This window comes from Moschus berezovskii, chromosome 24, assembly GCF_049115385.1.
Source record: "Moschus berezovskii isolate FMDL1 chromosome 24, NW_MosBer_1.0, whole genome shotgun sequence".
NCBI lineage: Eukaryota > Metazoa > Chordata > Mammalia > Artiodactyla > Moschidae > Moschus > Moschus berezovskii.
The window spans coordinates 12,167,194-12,194,734 of record NC_142483.1 but is presented as its reverse complement, the minus strand read 5'-3'; the positions used below and the strand labels follow the sequence as shown (position 1 = coordinate 12,194,734).

Below are 27,541 nucleotides of genomic sequence, written 5' to 3'. Positions count from 1 at the left end.
CCCAGGGATGGGGGAGCCTGGTGGGCTTCCGTCTATGGGGTCACACAGAGTCGGACATGACTGAAGTGACTTAGCAGCAGAAGCAGCAGTAATGTGTCATGTTGAGCATCTTTTCATGTGCTTCATGGCTATCTGTCTTCTTTGGAGAGATATCTACTATGTCTTCCTCCCATTTTTAGATCTGGTTTTTTGTTTTCTGGATACTGAGCTCCATGATCTCCTTGTGTATTTCTGACATTAATTCTTTGTCCTTTGCTTCGTTTGCAAATATTTTCTCCCATTTTTTTCACTTGTGAATTGGAGTCCAATTCCTTTACAGTCTTGTGTTAGTTTCTGCAGTAAAGCAATATGAATCATCTGTAAGTATACAGATATCGCTTCTCTCTTGAGCCTGCCTCCCACCCTCACCAGCCCACCCTTCTCGATCTTCACCGAGCACCGAGCTCCCTGAGGTGTCTGGCAGTTTCACTCTAGCTGCTGCTTTACTCTTGGTAGCGTAAGCCAGTGCTGCTGTTCCATTCACCCCATCGTCTCCTTTCCTTTGTGTGAACAGATCTGTTATGTACACCTGCATCTCCATTCTTGCCCTGCAGTTACTTTTGTCTGTCTGTCTTTTCTATATTCCATGTATCTGTGTGTTAATGTGGGCTGCTCTTGTAGCTCAGCTGGTAAAGAATCTGCCTGCAGTGCAGGAGACCTTGGTTTGATTCCTGGGTCAGGATGATCCCCAGGAGGAGGGAATGACAACCCACTCCAGTATTCTTGCCAGGAGAATCCCATGGACAGAGGAGCCTGGGGGGCTGCAGTCCATGGGGTCGCAGAGTCAATCACAACTGAAGTGACTAAGGGCAGCACAGCACACGTATGTTAATACACAATGTTTGTCTTTCTCTTTCTGACTTAACTTCACTCTTTGTAACATACTCCAGGTTCATCTACAGCTCTGCAAGAGGCCCCGTTTGGTTCCTTTTAATGGCTGAATAATTACATTGTATATATACACCACAGTTTCTTTATCCATTCATCTGTGGATAGACCCTGAGATTGTTTCCATGTTCTGGCTTGTAAATTGTACTGCAGTCAACATTGGGGTATATGTGTCATTTTTTTAATTATGGTTTTCTCAGGATGTATGCCCAGTCGTGGAATTTCTGGATCATATTATCATTCTGTTTATAGTTTTTTAAGGAACCTCCACATACTTCCTGTATCAATTTACGTTCCCACCAACAGTGTAAGAAGACGGTGTCCTTTCCTGCACACCTTCTACAGCACTTACTGTTTGTTGCTGTTTTTGATGATGGCTCTTCTGACCTGTGTGAGGTGATGCCTCATTGTAGTTTTGATTTGCATTTCTCCAAAATCACTGCAGATGGTGACTGCAGCCATGAAATTAAAAGACGCTTACTCCTTGGAAGAAAAGTTATGACCAACCTAGATAGCATATTAAAAAGCAGAGACGTTACTTTGCCAACAAAGGTCCGTCTAGTCAAGGCTATGGTTTTGCCAGTGGTCATCTATGGATGTTAGAGTTGGAGTATAAAGAAAGCTGAGCGCCAAAGAACTGATGCTTTTGAACTGTGGTGTTGGAAAAGACTCTTAGAGTCCCTTGGACTGCAAGGAGATCCAACCAGTCCATCCTAAAGGAAATCAGTCCTGAATATTCATTGGAAGGACTGATGCTGAAACTGAAGCTCCAATAATTTGGCCACCTGATGCAAAGAGCTGACTCATTTGAAAAGACCCTGATGCTGGGAAAGATTGAGGGCAGGAGGAGAAGGGGATGACAGAGGATGAGATGGTTGGATGGTATCACTGACTCAATGGACTGAGTTTGGGTAAACTCTGGGAGTTGGTGATAGACAGGGATGCCTGGCGTGCTGCAGTCCATGGGGTCGCAAGGAGTCAGACACGACTGAGTAACTGAACTGAATAATCTGTAATATTGAGCATCTTTTTATGTGCTTTTTGGCTATCTGTATGTCTTCTTTGGACAGATATCTACTTAGGTCTTCCTCCCGTGTTTAGATCCAGTTGTTTCTTTGTTGGATATTGAGCTCCATGATTGTATATTTTGGACATTGATTTTTTTTGTCTGTTGCTTTGTTTCCAAATATTTCCATTTTTTTCCCCCTCTCTTCAGTTAGATTCTAGTTGCTTTGCAGTGTCTTGTTAGTTTCTACTGTACAACAGTATGAATCAGCTATAAGTACACATATGTCTCCTCCCTCTGGAGCCTCCCTCACACACCCCCAACTCTCACCCCACTGGGTCGCCACAGAGCAGCGTGCTGAGCTCTTTCCCATTGCTCTCTGTTTTAGACACGGTACCTTGTCCATTTCAGTGCTGTTCTTGGAGCTCACGCCACCCTCTCCTCCCGCCACTGTGTGCACAGATTTGTTCTCTGTGTCTCTGTGCATTCTCTGCAGGCGTGCTCATCTGTACTGCTTTTCTAGATTCCAGGTATGTGTGTTTATATATGAAATTTGCTTTTCTCTTTCTGACTGACTTCACCCTTTATGACATACACTAGGTTCATCTGTATCACTACGTGACCCAGTTTCCTTCCTTTTAAGTCTGAGTAATATTCCATTGTATGTGTGTGCCGCAGCTTCTTTATCCCTTCATGTTTCCATAGACAGGTTGTTTCCACGTCCTGGCTATTGTGAATACTGCAGCCGTGAATACTGGGATATATGTGTCCTTTTGAATTATGGTTTTCTCAGGTTATGTGCCCAGTTGCGAGATTGCTGGCTGCTGTGATAGTTCTGTTAATAGTTTTTTAAGCAACCTCCATACCATTTTCCATAGTGGCTGTTTCCCCAACATCGTAAGAAGGTTCTCTCTTCCACACCCTCTACAGCATTTATTCCGTGTAGATTTTTTTGATGAAGGCCATTATGTAGGTGTGAGGTGATACCTCATTGTAGTTTTGATTTGCATTTCTCTAATAATTCATAACGTTGAGTATCTTTTTATCTGTTTCTTGGCCATCTGTATGTCTTCTTTAGAGAGTTGTCTATTAGGACTTTTGGCCATTTAAAAAATATGTATTTATTTATTTGGCTGCACCAGGTCTCGGTTGTGGCATGTGGGATCTAGCTGCCTCTGCCCTGGGATCAAATCACCGCCCCCTGTATTGGGAGTGCAGAGTCGTAAGTAACTCCTGGACCACCAGAGAAACCTCTCAGCCATTTTTTGATGGGGTTGTTTGTTTTCTGAATATTGAGCTCCATGAGCTCTTTTATATGTTTTGATTGTTTGTAATCAAACAATTACCTAATTGTTTACTTAATTTTTTATAATCAAACAATTACCTAATTAGGTGACTGTTTTGTCACCTGATCTCTGGGTGGGTTTGTCTCTGGACTTTCTATTCTGTACCACTGATCTATATTTTGTTTTTGTGCCATACCTAACTGTCGTGATTAGTGTCGCCTTTTTTTTTTAGTTCATTTTTGGCTACGCTCGGTCTTCATCGCTGTGCATAGGCGCTCTCCAGCTGCAGCAAACAGAGCTACTCCAGTTGCAGTGGCTTCTCTTTTTTCAGAGCAAGGACTCTAGAGTGTGGACTTCAGTGGTTGTCCTTTGGCATGTGGGATCTTTCTGGAACAGGGCTCGAACCTACGTCTCCTGCATTGGCAGGCGGACTCTTAACCACTGGACCACAAGGGAAGGCTACTGTAGCTTTGTAGCATAGTCTGAAGTGGGGTGCCTGAATCCTCCAGCTTCATTTCTCTTTCTCAAGATGGGTTTGGCTATTTAGAGTCTCTTTTGTTTCCGTACACATTGTAACATTTTTGGTTAAAAGTGTCATTGTTAGTTTCATAGGGATTGTATTGAATCTGTAGAGTGTTCTGGGTAAATAGTCATTTTCACTTTATTGTTCCAGTCAAAGAACATGGCGTATATCTGCATCTGTGTCATCTTGATTTCTTTTGTTAGTGTTTTACAGTTTTCTCAGTACAGGTTTTCTGCCTCCTTAGGTTTATTCCTAGGTATTTTATTCTTTTTGTTGCAGTGTTAAATAGGATTGTTTCCTTCATTTCTCTTACTGCAAGTTTTTGTTGGTGTGTGAGAATGCAAGAGATTTCTGTGCATTAATTTTGTATCCTGAAACTTTACCAAATTGATTACCTCTAGTAGTTTTCTGGTAGCATGTTTAGGATTTTCTGTGTATAGTATCATGTCGTGTGCAAACAGTGACAGTTTTACTTATTTTCCAATTTGTATTCCTTTTATTTCTTTTTCTTCTCTGATTGCCGTGGCTAGGACTTCCAAGACTATGTTGAATAAGAATTGTGAGAGTGGACATCCTTCTCTTGTTCCTGATCCTACAGGAAATGTTTTCATTTTTTTCACCATTGAGAATAATGTTTGCTGCGGATTTGTCATATATAGCCTTTATTATGTTGAGGTAGGTTCCCTTGAGGTAGGTCCCCTCTGTGCCCACTTCCTGGAGAGTTTTTGTCATAAATCGGTGTTGAATTTTGTCAAAAGATTGTTCTGCACCTATTGAGTTGATCTTATGTTTTTTATTCTTTAGTTTGTTGATATGGTATATCACATTGATTTGCATCCCTGGGATAAACTCCACGTGATCATGGTGTATGATCACTTTACTGTGTTGTTGAATTCTGTTTTCTAGTGTTTTGAGGAGTTTTGTGTCTCTGTTCATCAGTGATGTTGGTCTGCAGTTTTCTTTTTTTATGAAATCTTTGGTATCAGGGTAATAGTAGCCGCATCGAGTGACTTTGAGAGTGTTCCTCCCTCTGCCGTTTTCTGAACGTGTTTGAGATGGATAGGTCTGTTCTTTATAAATTTGATAGAATTTGTCTGTGAGGCCATCTGGTCCTGGATATTTGTCTGTTAAAAGATTTTTAATGACAGTTTCAATTACAGTACTTGTGATTGATCTCTTCATGCCTTTCTATTTCTTCCTGGTTCAGTCTTAGAAGGTTGTCCCTCTCCAAGAATTTGTCAGTTTCTTCCAGGTTGTCCATTTTATTGGTATATACTTGCTTCTAGTAATCTATTACAATTTTTTGTATGCTGCCATGTCAGTTGTAACTTTTCCCTTTTGCATTTCAAATTTTACTGATTTGAACCCTCTCCCTTTTTTCTTGATGAGTCTACTTGAGATTTATTAATATTATTTACCTTTTCAAAGAACCAACTGTTCTTTATTTCTATATTATTTATTTCTGGTCTGATCCCTGATTTCTTTTACTAACTTTGGGTAATTTTTTATCCTTCTTTCTCTGAGGTGTGAGGTTAGATTTTTTCATATACATATTTTCAATTATTTATTTAGGTTGGGCTGGGTCTTTGTTGCCCGCTGGCTTGCTCTGGTTTCAGTGACAGCGCTACTCCTTATTGCGGTGTGGTGGCTTCTCTAGTTGCAGCACGTGGCGTCAGTCGTGGGGGCATGCGGGCTCCAGGGTGCGCAGGTGTCTGTGGTTGAGGCCAGCAGGTTCAGCGGTTGTGACCTGCGGGCCCTGGAGCACTCAGGGTTCAGCAGTTGCGGCTGGTGGGCTCTTGAGCATGGTCTCAGTAGTTGTGGCACAGATTTAATTGCTCCGCAGCTTGTAGAATCTTCCCAGGCCCGGCGGCAAACCCGTGACCTCTGACTTGGTAGTCGGATTCTTCTTAGATTGCTTAAGTGTCTTGCTTATTGAGGCTAGATTGAATTGTTATAAAGTTATTTCTGGGAACTGCTTTTTCTGCATCCGAGAGGTTTTTGGTGAGTGTTTTTACTGTCATTAGTTACTTTGGGGCTCTTTGGTAGGACTGCGGCCTACCAGCCTCCTCTGTCCATGGGATTTTCCAGGCAAAAACACTGGAGTGAGTTGCCACTGCCTTCTCCGGTGAATGATATCTAATCTCGTAGTATTGTGGTTGGAAGAAATCTCTGATAGAATTTCAGTTTTCTTAAGTTTAGTGAGGCTTGATTTCTGACCCAAGATGTGGTCTATCCTAGAGAATGTTCCACGCACACTTGAGAAGAAAGTGCATTCTGCCACTTTTGAAAGAAATGTTCTATGTCAGTTAGATCTGTTGGGTCTGTTGTATCATTTCAAGCTTGGGTTTGCTTATTTATTTTCTGTCTGTATGATCTGCCCATTAGTGTAAGTGGTTGACGTGTCTCCACTATTACTGTGTTACTGTCAATTTCCCCTTTTATGGCTATTATTGTTTGCTTTATGCATTGAGGTGCTCCTGTGTTGGGTGAATAAATGTTTATAACTGTTACATCTTCTGGTGAGATGGATCTGTTGATCATTATGTACTGACCCTCCTCGTGTCTTGTAACAGTCTTGTCTTAACATCTGTTTTACCTGATGTGAGTAATGCTACTCCAGCATTCTTTTGCTTTCTGTTTGCGTCGAGTGTCTTGTCCACAGCCTCCCTTTCAGTCTGTGTGTGCCCCCAGGCCTGCAGTGGGTCTCCTGTGGACAGCATATATATGGGTCTTGTTTTCTTCATCCGTGCAGCAGTCTGTATCTTTTGGTTAGAGCATTTTAATCCATTTACATTCAAGGTAATTATCCATCTGTACGTTCCTATTACCATTTTCTCAACTGGATTTCTTGTGTCAATGGCTCTTTTCCTTCTCTTGCTTTTTTAGCCTAGAGAAATTCTTTTAGTGTTTGTTGTAAACCTGGTTTGGTGGTGCTGGTTTCGCTTTAGTGTTTGTGTGTAAAGCTTTTTTACTTTTCTCTTTTGGCTGAGCTTGGCAGTATGTGGGATCTGGTTCTCTGACCAGGACTCAAACCCGGAGTCCCCTGCGTTCGGCCATAGAGTCTTAGCCACGGGACCACCAGGGAAGTCCCTGAATATGTAGTTTTGTGCGGAAAGGTAAAAGGTATGAGAAAGTGTAAGAAAACAAAACTCCCATTCTGCTTGTAACTAATCCTCAAGGTTTCCCAAAGGGCTAGATGTCCACTTCTCAGGAGGTTGTTTGCCGGCTGTAGGCAGGCTTGACAGGTCAGCCCCTGGTACCTTCTCACCCTCGAGTGATGTACCCACGGTTTTACTCCATCCAGGTTTAGAGAAGCGTGAGTGGAAAGAAGAACGTGGTAGGGGCCCTTCCATGTCTCTTCCAGCTGCTACTCAGTCCTGGTTCTTCCCACAGTCCCAGCAGCACGGTCTCCTGCCTTGTGAAGGGCTGCCAGGGAGCTTCCAGGTGAGGGGGAGACCTGGAGACACACACTCAGGCACCTGGTTAACAGTCAGTCAATCTGTTGTTCAGTTCAGTCGCTCATTCATGTCCGACTCTTTGCGACCCCATGGACTGCAGCACACCAGGCCTCCCTGTCCATCACCAGCTCCCGGAGCTTACTCAAACACACGTCCATCAAGTCAATGATGCCATCCAGCCATTTCATTCTCTGTCGTCCCCTTCTCCTCCCACCTTCAATCTTTCCCAGCATCAGGGTTTTTTCCAGTGAGTCACTTCTTCACATCAGGTGGCCAGAGTGTTGGAGTTTCAGCTTCAGCATCAGTTCTTCCAATGAATATTCAGGACTGATTTCCTTTAGGATGGACTGGTTGGATCTCCTTGTAGTCCAAGGGACTCTAAGAGTCTTTTCCAACACCACAGTTCAAAAGCATCAGTTCTTTGGCGCTCAGCTTTCTTTATAGTCCAGCTCTCACATCCATACTGACTACTGGAAAAACCATAGCTTTGACTAGACGGACCTTTGTTGGCAAAGTAATGTCTCTGCTTTTTAATCTGTTGTACATAATGTTTAATTTTTACGTCTTTTGTTAGAATTATTTGTCTTTTTTAAAACTATCTGTGTGTTTTATCGTAGTACAATCAGCTTACAGTATCGTGTTTATTTCTGCTACACAGCAAAGTAACTCATTAATACACATGTATACACTCTTTTTAATGCTCTTTTCCATTAGGGTTTACGCCATTAGACTGCATCTAGTTCCCTACCCTCTGCACTAGGACTCTGTTGTTTGTCAGTTATTTTTGTGTCTGTGTGTTGTGGGGGTGGCTGAGCTGAGTCTCCTTTGCAGTGTGTACCCTTTCTCTGTCGCAGCTCTTAGCCGCCTTTTGTTGTGAGCGCGGGCTCTGTAGCACACTCAGTGATCAGCTCCCACATTCTCTGGTTGTGACCTGACTTAGTTGCCCCATGGCACGTGGGATGTTAGTTGCTCAACCAGGGGCCTGACCTGCACCCCTTGCATTGGAAGGCAGACTCTTAACCACTGGACCACCAGGGACATCCCTGTTCGTTGTCAGTATCAGAGTTTGCATCTGCTAACCCGAACTTCCAGTCCACCCCCACCCCCTTCCCCCTGGCAACTAAAAGTGTGTTCTCTGTCTGTGAGGCTGTTCTTCAGTTCAGTTCAGTTCAGTCGCTCAGTCGTGTCCGACTCTCCGCGACCCCATGAATCACAGCACGCCAGGCCTCCCTGTCCATCACCAACTCCCAGAGTTCACTCAAACTCATGTCCACAGAGTCGGTGATGCCATCCAGCCATCTCATTCTCCCTCGTCCCCTTCTCCTCCCACCCCCAACCTTTCCCAGCATCAGAGTCTTTTCCAGTGAGTCAACTGTTTGCATCAGGTGGCCAAAGTATTGCAGTTTCAGCTTTAGCATCAGTCCTTCCAATGAACTCCCAGGATTGATCTCCTTTAGAATGGACTGGTTGGATCTCCTTGCAGTACAAGGGACTCTCAAGAGTCTTCTCCAACACCACAGTTCAAAAGCATTGATTCTTCGGCGATCAGCTTTCTTCACAGTCCAACTCTCACATCCATACATGACCACTGGAAAAACCATAACCTTGACTAGACGGACCTTGGTTGGCAAAGTAATGTCTCTGCTTTTTAATATACTATCAAGGTTGTTTTTAGGTGGGTCCATTTCTGCCCTGTCTTTTCCCTCTCTGTCTGATGATCTGACACTCTCTCGCTGTGTCTCTCCCTCCCTCCCTCTTTCTTTTTCCCCTCTCCCTCCCTCCTCCTCCCTACTTTTTTTGTCTCGCCCTGTTTCTCTCCCTCCCTCCCTCACTCGGCTCTGTCTGTCCCAGGTCTGTTTTTCTGTTTCCGTCTCTATGCCTCCATCCTCCTCACTTCCTTTTTCTGTCTCTCTGTCCTTCTCTATCTCCCCGTCAGCCCCTCTCTCTCCCTTTCTCTCTCCCTCCCTCCCTGTCTCCTGTCTCTTTTTCTCTCTCTGTCTCTCCCTCCCTCCCCCTCCCACCCCCTCTCTCTTCTTTCTCTGTCTCTCATGTCTCTCTCCCTCCCTCCCAGCCTGTCTCTTGGTCTCTGTGTCTCTCTGTGAGTGTCCCTCTTCCTCTTTCTCCCGGGTTTTCTCTCTCCACCTCCTGTTTTGCGGAAAATGTTCACTTTCATCTCAGCTTCAAAGGATGTGTTAACAAAAGCAGCCGCCCATTATATACAAGTGAGTGATACCCATATTCATTAGAGAATTATCTAGCGCACTTTCAATATACTAACATCACAAGGAAAGACAAATAGAAACAGCTGAGGATACCTCTCCCAAGTGGGTTTTGACCAATGTCCACACCTGAACAGCGCCAGGAAGTCCCATGACACAGCATATCTGGATTCCCAGTGGGGAAAGGTCCTAGGCAGCAGGTCCCCTCCTCGGGTGAGACTTCAAAAATTGCAGTTTGGGTTCCTGCTGATAATCCCAGCATGCACACTGATATCCTGGTCAGTCTGTGAGCAGATAGCAGCTCTGGTTTCTTGTTAATGCTGTTTGTTTTGTTCTGTAAAACTTGGAATGTTGTTAAGCCTGGGACCTGGTTGGCCAAACCCCCTCCAGGGGCTCAGCAGTTTCCAGATCCGTCCCCTATCTTATCTGAGGTGCAAGGCTTGCAGTCTTAGCAGACAGGGTCAGGGGTCTGCTCTGCTTAGTCTCTGAAGCCTAAACAAGACTGTGGATCTGATTTCCCACGCCGCCCCTCCCGCGCGCCCCCGCCCCCGCCACCTCGCTCCTGCTGTCCCATGTCTCTGTTTCTCTCCTTTCTTTTCCGCTCGCTCTCTAACTCTCTCTCTGCCTCCTCTCTCTCTCCTCCCCCTTGTCTCTCTCTCCTGCAATCCCTCCCTGTCTCCTCCTCCTCACCCCCTCCTGCCCTCCCCCATCCCCTCCCCCTCGTCTCCCCCCTTCCCGTTTCTCCGTCTCTGTGTGTCTCCCAGCCTCCCTCCCTCTCCTGTTTTCTCTCTCCTGTTCTCTCTTTTCCCCTCACTCTGTCCGCCTGTTTTACAGTCCGCACCGCAGTGATACCATGTGGTGTCTGTCTATCTTAGTTCACTTAGTATCAGAGTCTCTCCATGTGTCCGTGTTTGCTTCGAATGGAATTACTTTGTTCAGTTTCTATGGCTGAGCAGGGCTCCATTGTACGTATGTACCACATCTTTATCCACTCATCTGTCCATGGGAATTTAAGTTGATTCTATTTCTTGGCTTCTGTGTATCGTGCTGCTGTGAGCATAGGGGTGCATACATCTTTTTGGATTAGTTTATTTATTTATGGCTGCGCTGGGGCTTTGTTGACTCGGTGGGCTTTCCCAAGTTGCAGTCAGCGGGGGCTACTCTCTCGTTGTGTCTTCTCTGTGTCTTCTCGATGGTGCCTTCTCGCCGTGAAGCATGGTCTCTCGGGCGCACGGGTTTCAGCAGTTGCAGCCAGCGGGCTCAGTAGTTGAGGCACACGGGCTCTAGACTGTGGGCTTTAGCAGTTGTGAGGTGTGGGCTCAGGGTTTGCGGCGTGTGAGCTCCGTAGTTGTGGCGACGGGCTTGGTTGCCCTGCAGCACGTGGAATCCTCCCCGACCGGGATCACACCCAGGTTCCCTGCACTGGCAGGCGGGCTCTAGCCACTGGGCACCGGGCGGTCCTCCATGTGTTTATTTATTTCCTCAGTGATCTCTGGGTTATTCAGTAGCATGTTGTTTATCCTCCATGTGTTTTGTGTTTTTCATAGTTTGGTTTTTTCCCCTGTAATTGATTTCTGTTCTCATAATTCTGTGTCAGAACAGATGCTTGCTATGATTTCCCTTCTCTTAATTTAGTGAGGCTTCAGACCCAGGCTGCAATCTGCCCTGGAGACCGCCTCACGCGCACCTGAGAGGCAGTGCACTCTGCCGCTTTCCAGTGGAATGTTCCTCAACATCAATTAAGTCTATGTGGGCTCCTGGTGAGGGCCACCTCACCTTATCAGCATCAACAGATTAATATTGCTTGTTATCCAAACTGTAAAACCAATATTCAGATGGGTGGGTTAGTAGAGCCAAACTTTGTGCCAGCTATATCAAGGATCGTTATTTAGAGCTTGCTAATTTACCTATAGCTAGTTCTATTGCCTAGAAAATCCCATGGATGGAGGAGCCTGGTGGGCTGCAGTCCGTGGAGTCGCTAAGGGTCGGACTGAGCGACTTCACTTTCACTTTTCACTTTCACACATTGGAGAAGGACATGGCAACCCACTCCAGTGTTCTTGCCTGGAGAATCCCAGGGACGGGGGAGCCTGGTGGGCTTCCGTCTATGGGGTCGCACAGAGTCGGACACGACTGAAGTGACTTAGCAGTAGTAGTAGTAGTAGTAGTAGGGCTATTGTGTCAGTTAGAAATTGTGTTTATTTAGTTTCTGTCTGGATGATTTGTCCATTGGTGTAAGTGGAGTGTTAAAGTCCTTCACTGTAATTGTGTTGGGCTTCCCTGGTGGCTCAGACAGTAAAGAATCTGCTTGCAATGCAGGAGACCTGGGTTCAAACCTTGAGTCTAGAAGATCCCCTAGAGAAGGGAATGGCTCCCCACTCCATTCTTCTTGCATGGAGAATTCCATGGACAGGAGCCTGGAGAGTTGCATTCAGTCCAGGGGGTCACAAGCAGTCAGACTTGACTGAGTGACTAACACAATACACTTATCACTACAAAGTTGTGTTAATTTCGATTTCCCCTTCTAAGACGATTAGCATCTGCCTTATGCGTTGAACTGCTCCTGTCTTGAGTGAATGAAGTGAAGTAGCTCAGTCGTGTCCGACTCTTTGTGACCCTGTGGACTGTAGCCCACCAGGCTCCTCCGTCCATGGGATTCTCCAGGCAAGAATACTGGAGTGGGTTGCCATTTCCTTCTCCAGGGATCGAATCCAGGTCTCCCACATTGCAGGCAGACACTTTAACCTCTGAGCCACAAGCCCAGGGCTGTCTTGAGTGAATAAATCTTTATAATTGTTCCACCTTGTGGGACTGATCCTTGGTGACAGTGTAGTGACCTTCCTTGTCTCTTGTAACAGTCTTTATTTCAAGTCTGTTTTCCCTGATGTGAATGATGCTGTTCCAGCGTTCTTTCGATTTCCGTTTGCATGGGATGTCTCTTTTCGTGCCCTCATTTTCAGTCTGTGTGTGCCCCAAAGTCTGATGTAGGTCCCCTATAGACAGCGTATATACTGCTCTTGTTTTTCTCATCCATTCAGCCAGTGTGTGGCCTTTGCTTGCAGCATTTAATCCTTTTACATTCCAGATAATTATCAACTTGCATGTTCCTTTTACCATTTTCTTATTGTTTTGTATCGGTTTTGTGGGTCAGTTTCTTGTGTTTTCAGCCTCGAGAAGTTCCTTAAGAATTTGTTGTAAACCTGGTTTGGTGGTGCTGAATTCTCTTAGCTTTTGCTTGTTGGTAAAGGTTCTTTACATTTTATTTTTGCCAGAGCTGTGCAGGATGTGGGATCTAAGTTCCTCATCCGGGATGCAGCCCACGCCCCCTGTATGGAAGTGCTGGGTTGTAAATACCTGAGCTGTTGGTTTCTCCGTGGGATCTTGATGATGCCCTCGCTGGGCAGCGCAATCCTGATTGTCCTTTCTCTCCCTTCATCACTGTAACTCTGTCCTGCTGTCACATCTGTCCTGCAGTTTCTGTGGAAGATCAGCTGGAACCGCATGGAGACCCCCTTTGTCTGTTTCTGTTGCTTTTACCTTGCTGCTTTTTTTTTTTTTTTTTAAATTTTTATTAGTTTGATGAATATTTGTCTCTTTATGTATCTCCTTGGATTTATCCTGTTTGGAACTGTCTGGACTTGGGTGCCTATTTCCCGTGTTAAGGAAATTTTCAACTGTAATCTCTGCCTGTATTTTTCTCCAACCCTTTCTCTCCTTCTGAGACTCCTGTGATTTAAATGTTGGTGTGTCTAATGTTGTCCCAGAGGTCTCTGAGACCGTCCGCATTTATTTTGGCTCCTTTTTTCTTTATTCTGCTCCTCAGCAGTTCTTTCCGCTCACTCACTCGTTCTTCTGCTTTAGTTCCTCTGCTGGTGATTGCTTCCATGCATCTCCCATTCCAGTTCTTCTTGTGTTTTTCATCACTGTTTGTTTGCTCTTTAGTTCTTCTAGGTCCTTGTTAAACATTTCTGGATTTTCTCGACCTGTGCCTCCATTCTCTTTCTGAGATTAGGATCATCTTTAGTGTCATTACTCTGATTTATTTTTTTTTTAGTTAGGTTGCCTATTTCCTCCTCATTTGTTTGGTCTTGTAGGTTTTTGCATTGCTCCTTCATCTCTACCAACTTTTTTGTCTCTCTTTTTTATATTTGATGGATGGGACTGTGTTCTTGTCTTGCTGGTTGTTTGGCCTGAGGCGTCCAACCCTGGAGTTTGTAGGCTCCAGGTGAATGCTGCGGTGAGGACCCCTGGTTGAGCTCACTCTGATTAACATTGCCTGACTTCTGAGGGCAGGGGTTTAGATTCAGTTCTACCACAGGAGCTCAAGCCTGATCCCTGACCTGGGAACCATGACCCCACAGGTCACACAGTGCTGCCAAAAAAAAAAGACAAGAAACAATAAGGAGAACAGTAATAATGAAGAAAAAATAAGTCTAGAAAATATAGTAGAAAAAATAGTGGCTTCCCTGATGGTTCAGTGGCTAAGACTCCATGGTCTCAATGCGGGGTTGGGGGGAGGGGCAGGTTTGATTCCTGGCATGGCCAAAAATATATATATATTTTATATATAAATGTAACAACAACAAAGCTAAAGCAAATCAGTACAGCAAGGGGAAAATAGCCAGAAAAGGCCCTGGGAGGCAGGGCTTAGGCTCAAGACCTGCACAGCTAGAGCCCAGAGAGGTCCCTGAGGGTGGAGATTCAGGCCCTGGACCGCAGCAGGTTCCCTAGGTCCTTAGCAGGTTGGGGAGACCCTTGTCATGTTCTCCTCGCTCCCCCAGCCTCCCCTCAGGGGTGCCCCCATCCGCCTCTGCTTTTCCTCCCTGCCTCCTTCCCCCACCACATCCTGCCTACTTGCATGGAGGCTCCTCCAGTCCCCGTAGGTGTCTGGGTCCCCCACCAGCACCTGGTTGGCGACTCCCTTGTCCTGCTGCTCCACCATCTGTGTCTCGCCTCTGGTTTCCGTTTTTGCTTTCAATACTCCTCAGTCCTTTTTTCCCCCCACTGTTTTAAATATATGACTTCATTTATGTATTTGTTTGGGCGAGCTCAGTCTTCGTTCGCGTGTGGACTTTCCCTGGTTGCGGCTCTCTCCTGCTGTGGAGCACGGGCTTAGAGCACGTGGACTCAGACTCGATGGTTCTCTGGTTGTCATGAGCTGGTTTAGTTGCCCCAAGGCATGAGAGCTGTTTGTTCCCCTGCCAGGGATCTAACCTGCATCCCCTGATCGTTCTAAGAGTCAGAGTTTGTTTCTGCTAACCCTGAACTGCCAGTCCATCCCATCCCTCCTCCCCTCACCCTTGGCAATTAAAAGTCTGTTCTCTCTGTGAGGCTGTTTCTTCAGTTCAGTCACTCAGTAGTGTCTAATTCTTTGCAACCCCATGGACGGCAGCACGCCAGGCCTGCCTGTCCATCACCAACTCCCAGATCCTGCTCAAACTCATGTCCATCGAGCCAGTGATGCCTTCCAACTATCTCACCCTCCGTCCTCCCCTTCTCCTGCCTTCAGTCTTCCCAGCATCAGGGTCTTTTCCAGTGAGTCAGCTGTTTGCATCAGGTGGCCAAAGTTTTGGAGCTTCAGCTTCAACATCAGTCCTTCCAATGAACACCCAGGATTGATCTCCTTTAGAATGGACTGATTGGATCTCCTTGCAGTCCAAGGGACTCTCAAGAGTCTTCTCCAGCACCACAGTTCAAAAGCATCAATTCTTCGGCGATCAGCTTTCTTCACAGTCCAACTCTCACATCTATACATCACCACGGGAAAAACCATAGCCTTTAGACAGACCTTTGTCGGCAAAGTAATGTCTCTGCTTTTTAATATGCTGTCTAGGTTGGTCATAGCTTTCCTTCCAAGGAGTAAGCGTCTTTTAATTTCATGGCTGCAGCCACATCTGCAGTGAGCTTGGAGCCCAAGAAGATAAAGCCTGTTTCTTGGGTGTGCTCATCCATGCCCGGGTCCTCCCCCGTCTTTCACTTTGTCTCTTGCCCCGTCTCCTTCCTCTCCCTCACGTCCATCTTTCTCTCCCTGCCTCCCTCCTCCTCTGATCTCCCTTCCTCTTTTCTGCTGCTTTCTCTCTCCCCGCCTCTCCCTCTGTCTGTCTGTCTCATGTCTCTTCCTATACACCCTTGGCCTCTCTTTCTGTCTCCTGGTCTCCTGCTCTGTCTCTGTTCCCTTCATCCTGTTCTCTCTCCCTCCCTTCTTTCCTGTGTCTGTCCTTGCCTCCTCTTCTCTCTCCTCTGCCTCCTCCCTCCCCACCCCTTTCTTTCTGTCTCGGGTCACTCTGTTCCTCCCTGCCTCCCCCTACTCTCTTGCTGTCTGTTTCTCTCTCCTCCTCAGTCTCCCTCCGTCGCCGCCTCTTGATCCCTCTGTGTCTGTCCGTCTGGCTCTTTTCCTCCCTCCGGCTTAGTATCTCCACACCTGTTTCCCTCCGGCTCTTCCTCCCCCCTCTCTCAGTCCCTCTCCTGTCTGTCTGTCCCCTGCCCCCAAGCTTGCTTTCTCCGCTCCTGTCTCACCCTGTCTCTTCTCCCTGTATCTCTCGGCCTCGTCTGTCTCATCTCTCTGTCTCCCTCCCCGTCTCTCTGTCACTCGTCCCTCCCTCCTCCCTGTCTCTCCCTGCCTCCCTCCCCTCTCCCCACTCCCCTCTCCCCCCTCCATCTCTCCCCTGCCCTCTGTCTCTTTCTCCCTCCTTGCCCTCCGCCCCTCTCTTGGTCTCCCCCTCCCTTTCTCTCCCTTTCTCTCCCCTTCTCTCCCCGCACTCACTCTCCCTTCACCGCACCCCTTCCCTCGTCTCGCCCTGTCTGTCTCCACCCCGCTCCCCTCTTGTTCTTCTCTGCCTCTGGCTGTGGCTCTGTCTCCCTCCCCCCGTCTCGTCTCTCTCCCCCTCTTTCCGTCTCCCCTCACTATCCCTCTTTCTCCTCCTCTCTGTCTTCCTGGCCCCCATCCTTCCTGTTTCTCCCTCACTTCTTCCCTTCTCTCTCCCTCCTTCTTCCTCCCCTCCCTCTTTCTGCCTAGCTCCCCCCACCCCGTGTCTCTCTCACCTTCCCTCCCTCCCTTCTCTGTGTGCCCTGCGTAGATCCCACATATAAGAGATATCATGTGCTATTTGTCTTTCTGACTTCACTTAGTATCATAATCCTAGTTGCAACCTTCAGTGGCATTATTTTGTTCTTTTTTTTCCTATGTCTGAGTAGTATTCCTTTGTATAAATGTACCACATCTTTAGGGTCTTCCCTGGTGGCTCAACTGGTAAACAATCTGCCTGCTGCGATGCCAGAGTCTCCAGTTTGATTCCTGGGTCGGGAAGATCCTCTGGAGAAGGGATAGACTGCTCACTCCAGTATTCCTGCCCGGAGAATCCCATGGACAGAGGAAGCTGGCAGGCTATAGTCCATGGGGTTGCAAAGAGTTGGACACGACTGAGCGACTAAGCACACACACCCACCACATGTGTACCCATTCATCTGTCGGTGGAAATGTGTTTCTGTCTCTTGGCTGTTGTGTGTAGTGTTGCTGTGAACCCAGGAGTGTGTGCATCTTTTTACATTGGTTTTTATTGATTTATTTTTGGCTGCGCTTTGTCTTCATCGCTGCACACGGGCTTTCTTGGGTTTCGGTGAGCGGGGGCTGCGCTCCACTTGTGGTACATGGGCTTCCTGTGCGGCTGCTGTCGAGGGTCATGGGCTTGAGGGTGAGCGGGCTGCGGTAACTGCAGAGCACGGGCTCAGTGTTCGCAGTGTGTGAGCGCAGTAGTTGTGCAGGCGCTTAGCTGCCCTGCCATGTCCTCAGTCGGGTCTGACTCTCTGACCCCATGGACTGCAGCCCACCAGGCTCCTCTGTCCACGGAGTCTCCAGGCAAGAATACTGCAGTGGGTTGCCACTTCCTCCTCGAGGGGATCTTCCTGACCCAGGGCCCGACCCAGGTCTCTTGCGTCTCGGGCACTGGCAGGTGGATTCTTGCCCCCTGAGCCATCGGGGAACCCCCCACAGCATGTGGGATCTTCCCAGACCAGAGAGCAAACCCGTCCCCTGCATTGGCAGCCTGATCCCTAACCACGGGATCACCAAGGAGGCTCTTGAATTATGGTTTGACTGATAACATGCCCACGGATGGAACTGCTGGATCAGGTGGTAGTTCTGTTTTATTTTTTTGAGGAACATCCACTCTATTTTCCATAATTTCTGTACCAGTTTGCATTACCACCAGTGATGGAATTCGCTTTTCTCCATGCCTTCTCTAGCGTATGTTACTTGTAGCATATGTTACTTGTAGGTCGTTCTAACCTGTGTGAGGTGGTATCTCTTTGCAGTTTTGATTGCATAGTGATGTTGAGCATCTTTTCATGTGCCTATTGACATCTATATGTTTTCTCTTCAGAAATGTCTTATTTATGGTCTTTTGCCCTAAATTTTCAATTTGGTTGTTCTTTTGTTGAATTGTTGTTGAACTATTTGTATATTTTGGCAATTAATCCCTTGTCTTTTGCATCCTTTGTAAATATTTTGTCCCATTCCGTGGGCTTTCTTTTTGCCATTTTTATGGTTTCCTTTGCTATGCGAAAGTGTGAAGTTTGATTAAGTCCCATTTCTTCATTTTTGTTTTTATTTGTATTGCCTTTGGAAACTGGCCTAAGAAAACATGGGTACAACTTACGTCAGAGGATGTTTTGCCTAGGAGTTCTCTGGTGTCATGTTTCTGTGTGTGGTGTCAGGGTGTGTTCTGCCTTCACTGCAGCTTTCCAATGCCACGAAATGCTTCCCTCTCTACTCCTAGGAGCCAGGAATGGCCTTCATATGTCGTTTCACAGGGACTCAATCCTAGCCCACTTCTAGGAGCCACAACTAGAAGACGTTCCTTTTTTGATGAGTTTCCTGGCACAGCTTGGGGAGAGTTTTCTTCAGGGTGCAGTCCATCTTTTCAGCCTTTCTTGTAGGTTGGGACCTCCATGCTGACTGAAGTTTCCACTTTGTACCTAAAGCTTTGTTTACTGTTTGTGTTATTTCTGTGATGAAAGCAGACCCAGGGGTCACTCTGTATAGGAAAGGGAAGGCCGCACCTAGGAATAATGTCCTTAAAAACAACTTTTGTCACTTCTGATGCTTTTCCTTTTGGCTGAGAAGGGCTGTACTCAACCTTGATCCAGGTGTAATCCTTACAGTCTTTAGCTAAAATCTTGAGGAGGTTGGGGGAATTTTTAAATCCTTTTGGCATCCCAAGTCTGACATAGCTCCGAAATTTCCAGTTTATAAAAACATGGGAATGAGTCTGAAATTGCATCCTCAATGGTCACTTAGTTTTACCATTGTTAATCCACTTGGACTTTTAAGTGCATTCCTCTTATCAGTGTCAAAGCAGATGGACAGTGCGTATGTGAGAGGCCACAAAACAGGCCACTTTTTAAAGTTAAACCATGTGTTAATATAAGCCAGCGACTTCCCCACACCTCAGTACATGCAGATTCTTATCACTTCCCCTTCTGATTGCAAAGCTTTCCATAGAAAGCATTGATAATCAGAATATCTGTCCAGTTCAACCTGGGTGTAGATCATGTCCCTCAGTACTGGGTCTCCTTTATATGTGCCGAGTCAGTCCGCTTCGGGGAGCAGCCGGTCAGGTGTCGTGAGCAGGCTCAGAGGCACCCAATGGGGAAACACGGAAGGCCACACCCAGCTGTTGCGCAGTGCCGACCGTGCAGCAGCACCCCGCTCAGCGGCTCGCCGTGGAACTTACTAGAGACCTGTCTTTGCCATAAGGTCCTTCCCGTAAGTTTCCTTGAAGATGAAGCACTTTTGCAAAAGCATCAGAGTGCAGTTGCTGCTGCTGCTAAGTCACTTCAGTCGTGTCCGACTCTGTGTGACCCCATAGACGGAAGCCCACCAGGCTTCCCCTTCCCTGGGATTCTCCAGGCAAGAACACTGGAGTGGGTTGCCATTTCCTTCTCCAATGTGTGAAAGTGAAAAGTGAAAGTAAAGTCGCTCAGTCGTGTCCGACCCTTAGCGACCCCACAGACTGCAGCCCACCAGGCTCCTCCATCCGTGGGATTTTCTAGGCAAGAGTACTGGAGTGGCTTGCCATTGCCTTATAGAGTGCAGTAACTATCTATAAATGACAGGACTTAAAAGGGAGTGGTTAAACATCTGATTACAGTGTAATGAAACTTACAGTGTAAGGAAACCTAGTTACAATAACAGAATTACAAATGATTGCATTTAATTTAAGTCTGAATTTGGCAATAAGGAGTTCATGATCTGAGCCATAGTCAGCTCCTGGTCTTGTTTTTGCTAACTGTATACAGCTTCTCCATCTTTGGCTGCAAGAATATAATCAATCTGATTTCGGTGTTGACCATCTGGTGATGTCCATGTGTAGAGTCTTCTCTTGTGTTGTTGGAAGAGGGTGTTTGCTATGACCAGTGTGTTCTCTTGACAAAACTCTATTAGCTTTTGCCCTGCTTCATTCCGTGCTCCAAGGCCAAATTTGCCTGTTACTCCAGGTGTTTCTTGACTTCCTACTTTTGCATTCCAGTCCCCTATAATGAAAAGGACATCTTTTTTGGGTGTTAATTCTAAAAGGTCTTATAGGTCTTCATAGAACCATTCAACTTCGGCTTCTTCAGCGTTACTGGTTGGGGCATAGGCCTGGATTACTGTAATATTGAATGGTTTGCCTTGGAAACGAACAGAAATCATTCTGTCGTTTTTAAGATTGCATCCAAGTACTGCATTTCGGACTCTTTTGCTGACCATGATGGCTACTCCATTTCTTCTAAGGGATTCCTGCCCACAGTAGTAGATATAATGGTCATCTGAGTTAAATTCACCCATTCCAGTCCATTTTAGTTCACTGATTCCTAGAATGTCTATGTTCGCTCTTGACATCTCCTGTTTGACCACTTCCAATTTGCCTTGATTCATGGACCTAACATTCCAGGTTCCTATGCAATACTGCTCTTTACAGCACCGGACCTTGCTTCTATCACCGGTCACATCCACAACTGGGTATTGGTTTTGCTTTTGCTCCATCCCTTCATTCCTTCTAGAGTTATTTCTCCACTGATCTCCAGTAGCATACTGGGCACCTACCGACCTGGGGAATTCCTCATTTAGTATCCTATCATTTTGCCCTTTGATACTGTTCATGGGGTTCTCAAGGCAAGTATACTGAAGTGGTTTGCCATTCCCTTCTCCAGTGGACCACATTCGGCTGTGGTCCATGTGATCAGATCAACTAGTTTCCTGTGATTATGATTTCAGTGTGTCTGCCCTCTGATGCCCCCTCACAATACCTACCGTCTTATTTGGGTTTCTCTTACCTTGGGCGTGGGATATCTCTTCACAGCTGCTCCAAGAAAGCTCAGCCGCTGCACCTTACCTTGGATGAGGGGTATCTCCTCAAGACCCTGACCGCGGAGTAGCTCCTTTCGGCCCTCCTGCGCCCACACAGCCACCGCCTATTGGACGTGGGGTAGCTCCTCACCGCCCCACCTCTTTGCGCGGTCGGTTGCGCCAGGGCCGGCGTCTCTCGCGTCTGCGCCGCCGGGACCAAGGGAACATTTCATGCAAAGATGGGCTCGATAATGGACAGAAATGGTATGGACCTAACAGAAGCAGAAGATATTAAGAAGAGGTGGCAAGAATACACAGAAGAACTGTACAAAAAAGATCTTCACGACCAGGATAGTCACGATAATGTGATCACTGACCTAGAGCCAGACATCTTGGAATGTGAAGTCAAGTGGGCCTTAGAAAGCATCACTACGAACAAAGCTAGTGGAGGTGATGGAATTCCAGTTGAGCTATTTCAAATCTTGAAAGATGATGCTGTGAAAGTGTTGCACTCAATATGTAAGCAAATTTGGAAAACTCAGCAGTGGCCACAGGACTGGAAGAGGTCAGTCTTCATTCCAATCCCAAAGAAAGGCAATGCCAAAGAATGCTCAAACTACCGCACAATTGCACTCATCTCACACGCTAGTAAAGTCATGCTCAAAATTCTCCAAGCCAGGCTTCAGCAATATGTGAACCGTGAACTCCCAGATGTTCAAGCAGGTTTCAGAAAAGGCAGAGGCACCAGAGATCAAATTGCCAACATCCGCTGGATCATGGAGAAAGCAAGAGAGTTTCAGAAAAATATCTATTTCTGCTTCATTGACTATGCCAAAGCCTTTGACTATGTGGATCACGATAAACTGGAAAATTCTGAAAGAGATGGGAATCCCAGACCACCTGACCTGCCTCTTGAGAAACCTGTATGCAGGTCAGGAAGCAACTGTTAGAACTGGACATGGAACAACAGACTGGTTCCAAATAGGAAAAGGAGTACGTCAAGGCTGTATATTGTCACCTTGCTTATTTAACTTATATGCGGAGTACATCATGAGGAACGCTGGGCTGGAAGAAGCACAAGCTGGAATCAAGATTGCCGGGAGAAATAGCAATAACCTCAGATATGCAGATGACACTACCCTTATGGCAGAAAGTGAAGAGGAACTCAAAAGCGAAAAAGTGAAAGAGGAGAGTGAAAGGGTTGGCTTGAAGCTCAACATTCAGAAAACAAAGATCATGGCATCTGGTCCCATCACTTCATGGGAAATAGATGGAAAAACAGTGGAAACAGTGTCAGACTTTATTTTTTTTGGCTCCAAAATCACTGCAGATGCTGATTGCAGCCATGAAATTAAAAGACGCTTACTCCTTGGAAGGAAAGTTATGACCAACCTTGATAGTATATTAAAAAGCAGAGACATTACTTTGCCAACAAAGGTCCGTCTAGTCAAGGCAATGGTTTTTCCCGTGGTCATGTATGGATGTGAGAGTTGGACTGTGAAGAAAGCTGATCGCCGAAGAAGCGATGCTTTTGAACTGTGGTGTTGGAGAAGACTCTTGAGAGTCCCTTGTACCGCAAGGAGATCCAACCAGTCCATTCTAAAGGAGATCAATCCTGGGTGTTCATTGGAAGGACTGATGCTAAAGCTGAAACTGCAATACTTTGGCCACCTCATGCGACGAGTTGACTCACTGCAAAAGACTCTGATGCTGGGAAAGGTTGGGGGCGGGAGGAGAAGGGGACGACCGAGAATGAGATGGCTGGATGGCATCACCGACTCTGTGGACTTGCGTTTGAGTGAGCTCCGGGAGTTGGTGATGGACAGGGAGGCCTGGCGTGCTGTGATTCGTGGGGTCGCGGAGAGTCGGACACGACTGAGCGACTGAACTGAACTGACCATTTAGTTTAAAGTACCAAATGTTGTTATTCAGTCAAAGTCCTGTCTGACCCTTAGCAGCCTCAGGGACTGCAGTGTGTCAAGATCCCCTGCCCTGCACCGTCTCCCAGAGTCGCTCAAATTCACGGCCACTGAGTCAGTGACGCTCCTGACCGCCACATCCTCTGCCGCCTTCTCCTTGTGCCCTCAGTCTTTCCCAGCATCAGGGTCTTTTCCAAGGAGTTGGCTCTTTGCATCAGGTGGCCAGAGTATTGGAGCTTCAGCTTGAACATCAGTCCTTCCAATGAATGTTCAGGGTTGTTTCCTTTAGGATTGACTGGTTTGATCTCCTTGCAGTCTACGGGACTCTCAAGAGTCTTCTCCAACACCACAGTTTAGAAGCATCAATTCTTCAGCGCTCAGCCTTCTTTATGGTCCAGCTCTCACATCTTACATTACTACTGGAAAAACCATAGCTTTGACTATATACATTCTCAAGCCAGCTTATGTTGGGGGCCAGATTTGATGCTGAAAACTCAGCCTCTGTGCACCAGTGCAGAATCAAATCTGAGAGTTTGGGGTGAAGTAGAAGAGAACAGCTTTATTGCTTTGCCAGACCAAGGGGGAGACAGCAGACTTGTGCCCCTGAAAAACAACCTCACATCCAACCCAGGAGGAATTGGTGAGGAGTTGTTACAGTGGTTCAAGGGTGGGGTTGCTGCTAAGATAAGGGTGTGTGCAGGGCCTGCACACCTTTTTCTTGTCTCCGGCTGTCTCCTACTCTTGGTGAGCTTCTCTAGTTCCTCAGATCTGGTCTCGGGGGTTTCTCAGCTGCTTCTCCCCTGTGTCTGCATCCTTTCCCTTCCCAGACCAGCAGCTGTTTGTATCTGTCCTTTGGAACCCAGGGAAGGTCATGGAGGCTGGAATCTCCTCCCTACAAACAAGAAACGGGGGACAGAAGGCTTCCGTGCCCAGGAGCCACATGGGGCCCTGTTCAGTTTCAGAGGCAGTGAATGTTATTATGTGGACTGGCGGGCAGCTGAGATCTGATTAGAGGGGCCTCACCGTGAGCCCGTGGCAGGTGCACAGAGCTGAGCAGCTCCGGCCTTGCCCAGTACTCCACACCCCGATAATGTTCCTAAGTCCAGGCAAGTGGAGAGGGGCAGAGCACAGCCAGGTGTCCCCTGGGGCTTATGAAGGCTGGAGGAGGAGCAACTGGTGGGCTGCGTCAGTCCCGTCACCCTGTTCACCTCGGTTCCTTATCCCACCTGTGCGACCCTGGGCAGGGGACTTTTCTCTGAGCCTCTTCGACCTGCCGAGCTAAGAGCACCCATCTTAGGATGTCTCAGGGCCCGCCTCACACTTGTTCCTCTTCCTCTAGACCTCCTGCCCCCCGAGGTCTGCAGTCTCCTGAACCCCGCGGCCATCTATGCTAACAATGAGATCAGCCTGCGCGACGTCGAGGTCTACGGCTTCGACTACGACTACACCCTGGCCCAGTACTCGGACACGCTGCACCCGGAGATCTTCAGTGCCGCCCGCGACATCCTGGTTGAGCACTACAAGGTGAGGCCAGACGCGCTGGGCAGGTGGCTGAACGGACCCCGAGGCAACTGCCCAGCGAGCAGGCAAGAGCAGGCGAGCCAGCACCGCTGGCTCAGGCATGGCCTCGTTTCCCCCACAGTACCCAGAGGGGATCCGGAAGTATGACTACAACCCCAGCTTTGCCATCCGCGGCCTCCACTACGATATTCAGAAGGTGAGCGGCCCCTCCTGAGGGCAGGCATATGGGAACTGCTTCCGTCGCCACCTGTCTCCTGGTGGTGGTGGGCTCATCTTTCTACTCCTTTGGCCTCCAAGCCGCACTTCCTCTTGTCAAGCGTGGGGTGCCCTTGCTACCACCCAGCTGGGGCATGGGGCTAGAAAAGGCTGCTCAGAGCCGAGAGGGGCTCTCGCCTCACTGCCCATCTCGCTCCCGTGGTGCCCCTAGAGCCTTCTGATGAAGATTGACGCCTTCCATTACGTGCAGCTGGGGACAGCCTACAGGTCAGTGCTGCCCCGGCCTTGCCCCATGCCCCCCACCTCACACCGGAGCGCCACTTTGGACTGGTGGTCTCTCTGCATCCACGCAGGGGCCTCCAGCCTGTGCCAGACGAAGAGGTGATCGAGCTCTACGGGGGCACCCAGCACATCCCCCTCTACCAGATGAGCGGCTTCTACGGCAAGGTCGGCGCCCCGCTCTGCGCACTCCCAGGGAGGGCTCCCGGGGCACCGTGCCCGCACCCCCAGGCCACACGGCCCCAGGGTCTCCAGGGCTGGGGGGCTTGCTCAGTCGGTGCTCCTTCCCCAGGGCCCCTCCATCAAGCAGTTCATGGACGTCTTCTCGCTGCCAGAGATGGCGCTGCTGTCCTGCGTGGTGGACCACTTCCTGGGCCACGGCCTGGAGTTTGACCAAGCGCACCTCTACAAGGATGTGACGGTGAGGGCCTGGGCCTGCGCCCCAGGGTGGCGTGGGCGAGAGCCCAGACCCAGCAGGGCAGTCGTCCTGGGCTCCAGTGCGACCTCACTGTCCCTCCACTGCCCCTAGGATGCCATCCGAGACGTGCACGTGAAGGGCCTCATGTACCAGTGGATCGAGCGGGACATGGGTAAGGGGGGGCCAGTGCCCTGCTGTGGCTGCCGGGGCCGGTGTGGGGCTGGCCCTCACCGCTCCCTTCTTTGCCACCCCGTGTGCTTCCCAGAGAAGTACATCCTGCGGGGGGACGAGACGTTTGCCGTGCTGAGCCGCCTGGTGGCCCATGGGAAGCAGCTGTTCCTCATCACCAACAGTCCTTTCAGCTTCGTGTAAGCGCCCCTGCCCCCGTTGGGGGAGGAAGCAGGACAGGACTCGAGTTGGGAGGCAGAGGCGTGGAGCCTCCCTCAGACGCCTGTCGCACTCGGCCCCTCTCCACCCAGGGACAAGGGGATGCGGCACATGGTGGGTCCTGACTGGCGCCAGCTCTTTGACGTGGTCATCGTCCAGGCGGACAAGCCCAGCTTCTTCACTGACCGACGCAAGTACGGCCTGGCCGGGGTGGTCGGCCCCAGGCGTGGGGGTGGGCTTGCGCTTGCTGCCCTGTGTCCCTGTGCTGACAGGCCGGGGCGCCGCCTGTGGTCCTGCCCCAGTCTGGGAGCCAGGCCCTTGAGCCTCACCCCAGGCCTTTGAACCCACCTAGGCCTTTCAGGAAACTTGATGAGAAGGGCTCGCTGCACTGGGACCGCATCACCCGCCTGGAAAAGGGCAAGATCTACCGGCAGGTTAGAGCCAGCTAGGTGGGCGCTGCCCCACACCCACACACGCGCTGGGGCTCTGTCCCCTCCCAGGGCCTGTGGGGGCCCAGCCCCAATGCTTGGCCTCTCCGTGCCATGCTCTCACTCAGTGGGGCTGAGCCGTCTGCTGCAGCCAGACAGCCTGGTGGGGGCGGCTCACAGGCCTCTGAGGACCCCTTTTCCTGACTGGCTAGGAAGGTGAGAAGGGGCCTTGTGCTTGGTGGGGAGGTGTTAGGTGGCTGTGAGCAGGAGGTAATGAAATATTTGGCTCTGGATGGAATGTGGAAATCCTGGCTGAGCTGGGGCTTCTTAGAGACAGTGGTTCAGGGTTGGGGAGTCAGGCCTGTAGCGCAGCCCTGGGCTGCCTGGTGCCGAGACCAGCCTGCAGGCAGTACCCCGGCCCTCCACCCTGCCCGCTGCTCAGCCTCCCACGCTGGCGGCCCCCTTGGGCAGAAGCTGTGAGAGTGGTGCTCTCTTGTCTTGGCCTCCTGGCTGAGCCTGAGGAGCGTCACTCCACCTTTGTGGGAAACACTGAGTTTTCTTCTTTGGCAAGTTTTAGACTTTTCTTTAGGCCTCATGTTCTGAAATTTCACCACGTATGTGGTTGCTCTGTTTTTTCCCTCTGTCTCCTGCCAAGCCTGGCACATCCTCAGCACTCCGCCCGCTCATACTTCCCTATTCCTTGGGGTTCCCTGCACCTCAATCTCTCCACCTGAGTTAATGCCTCCCTACCTGTCTGCCCCGTGGCTCTCACCCCCCAGGCCTCTCCCATGGACAGGCTGTCATGGCCCACCCTGGTGTCTGTTCCCCTACCAGCTTCTTCTGCCGTGTGGGATGGAGCCTGGCTGTTTTCATCTTTTCTCCAGCTTTGGCGTGGGAGGGGCAGGCACCTCACAGGGAGGTCTGCCATTGGTCTGCCGGGCCCCTCCCGGCTCAGGCCGGGGTGGCCTGCTGGCTTTGGGGCCATGGGGTCACGGCTGCAGTTTGTTTCCCACAGAGTGGACTCGGGCCGTCGCTTGCGTGGGTGTGAGGGCACAGGGTGGGGAGGCCCGCCTGAGTGTGACGGGAGGCGGCGAGGGCCAGGGCCCAGAGGGGCCCCCGAGGCCGCGGGAAAGGGCAGCCCTGCATCTGGCCTCGCTGCCTCTGGGGGCTGGGGAAGTCTGGTGGAGAACAGCCACAGGGGCAGTGGGCGTAGCTGTGTCATTCCCCCCACCGCCCCAGGGAAACCTGTTTGACTTCCTGCGGCTGACGGAATGGCGCGGCCCCCGAGTGCTCTACTTCGGGGACCACCTCTACAGTGACCTGGCGGTAAGGGGGGTGCGGCTGGGGCCTCCTGGGGAGGGGGGGCTTTCCTGGCTGCTGCTGAGCCCAGTCTCCCCGACCCCCCAGGACCTCATGCTGCGGCACGGCTGGCGCACGGGTGCCATCATCCCCGAGCTGGAGCGCGAGATCCGCATCATCAACACGGAGCAGTACATGCACTCGCTGACGTGGCAGCAGGCGCTCACGGGGCTGCTGGAGCGCATGCAGACCTACCAGGACGCCGAGTCGCGGCAGGTGCTGGCCGCCTGGATGAAGGAGCGGCAGGAGCTGAGGTGAGTGGGGGGCCC

General features: G+C 49.2%; 1 protein-coding gene across 1 annotated transcript in view; it reads left to right on the top strand.

Annotated features, from left to right (window-relative positions):
• The window catches only part of NT5DC2 (5'-nucleotidase domain containing 2), a 43,049-nt gene that overhangs the window by 15,108 nt on the left and 400 nt on the right, over nt 1–27,541 (top strand). The window contains exons 2-12 of the mRNA XM_055413992.2: nt 24,004–24,188; nt 24,307–24,381; nt 24,613–24,668; nt 24,755–24,848; nt 24,973–25,101; nt 25,210–25,270; nt 25,364–25,466; nt 25,578–25,679; nt 25,838–25,919; nt 27,153–27,239; nt 27,321–27,526. Of these exons, the coding sequence (XP_055269967.1) occupies nt 24,004–24,188; nt 24,307–24,381; nt 24,613–24,668; nt 24,755–24,848; nt 24,973–25,101; nt 25,210–25,270; nt 25,364–25,466; nt 25,578–25,679; nt 25,838–25,919; nt 27,153–27,239; nt 27,321–27,526 (1,180 nt within the window). The remainder of the gene's footprint in view (nt 1–24,003; nt 24,189–24,306; nt 24,382–24,612; nt 24,669–24,754; nt 24,849–24,972; nt 25,102–25,209; nt 25,271–25,363; nt 25,467–25,577; nt 25,680–25,837; nt 25,920–27,152; nt 27,240–27,320; nt 27,527–27,541) is intronic.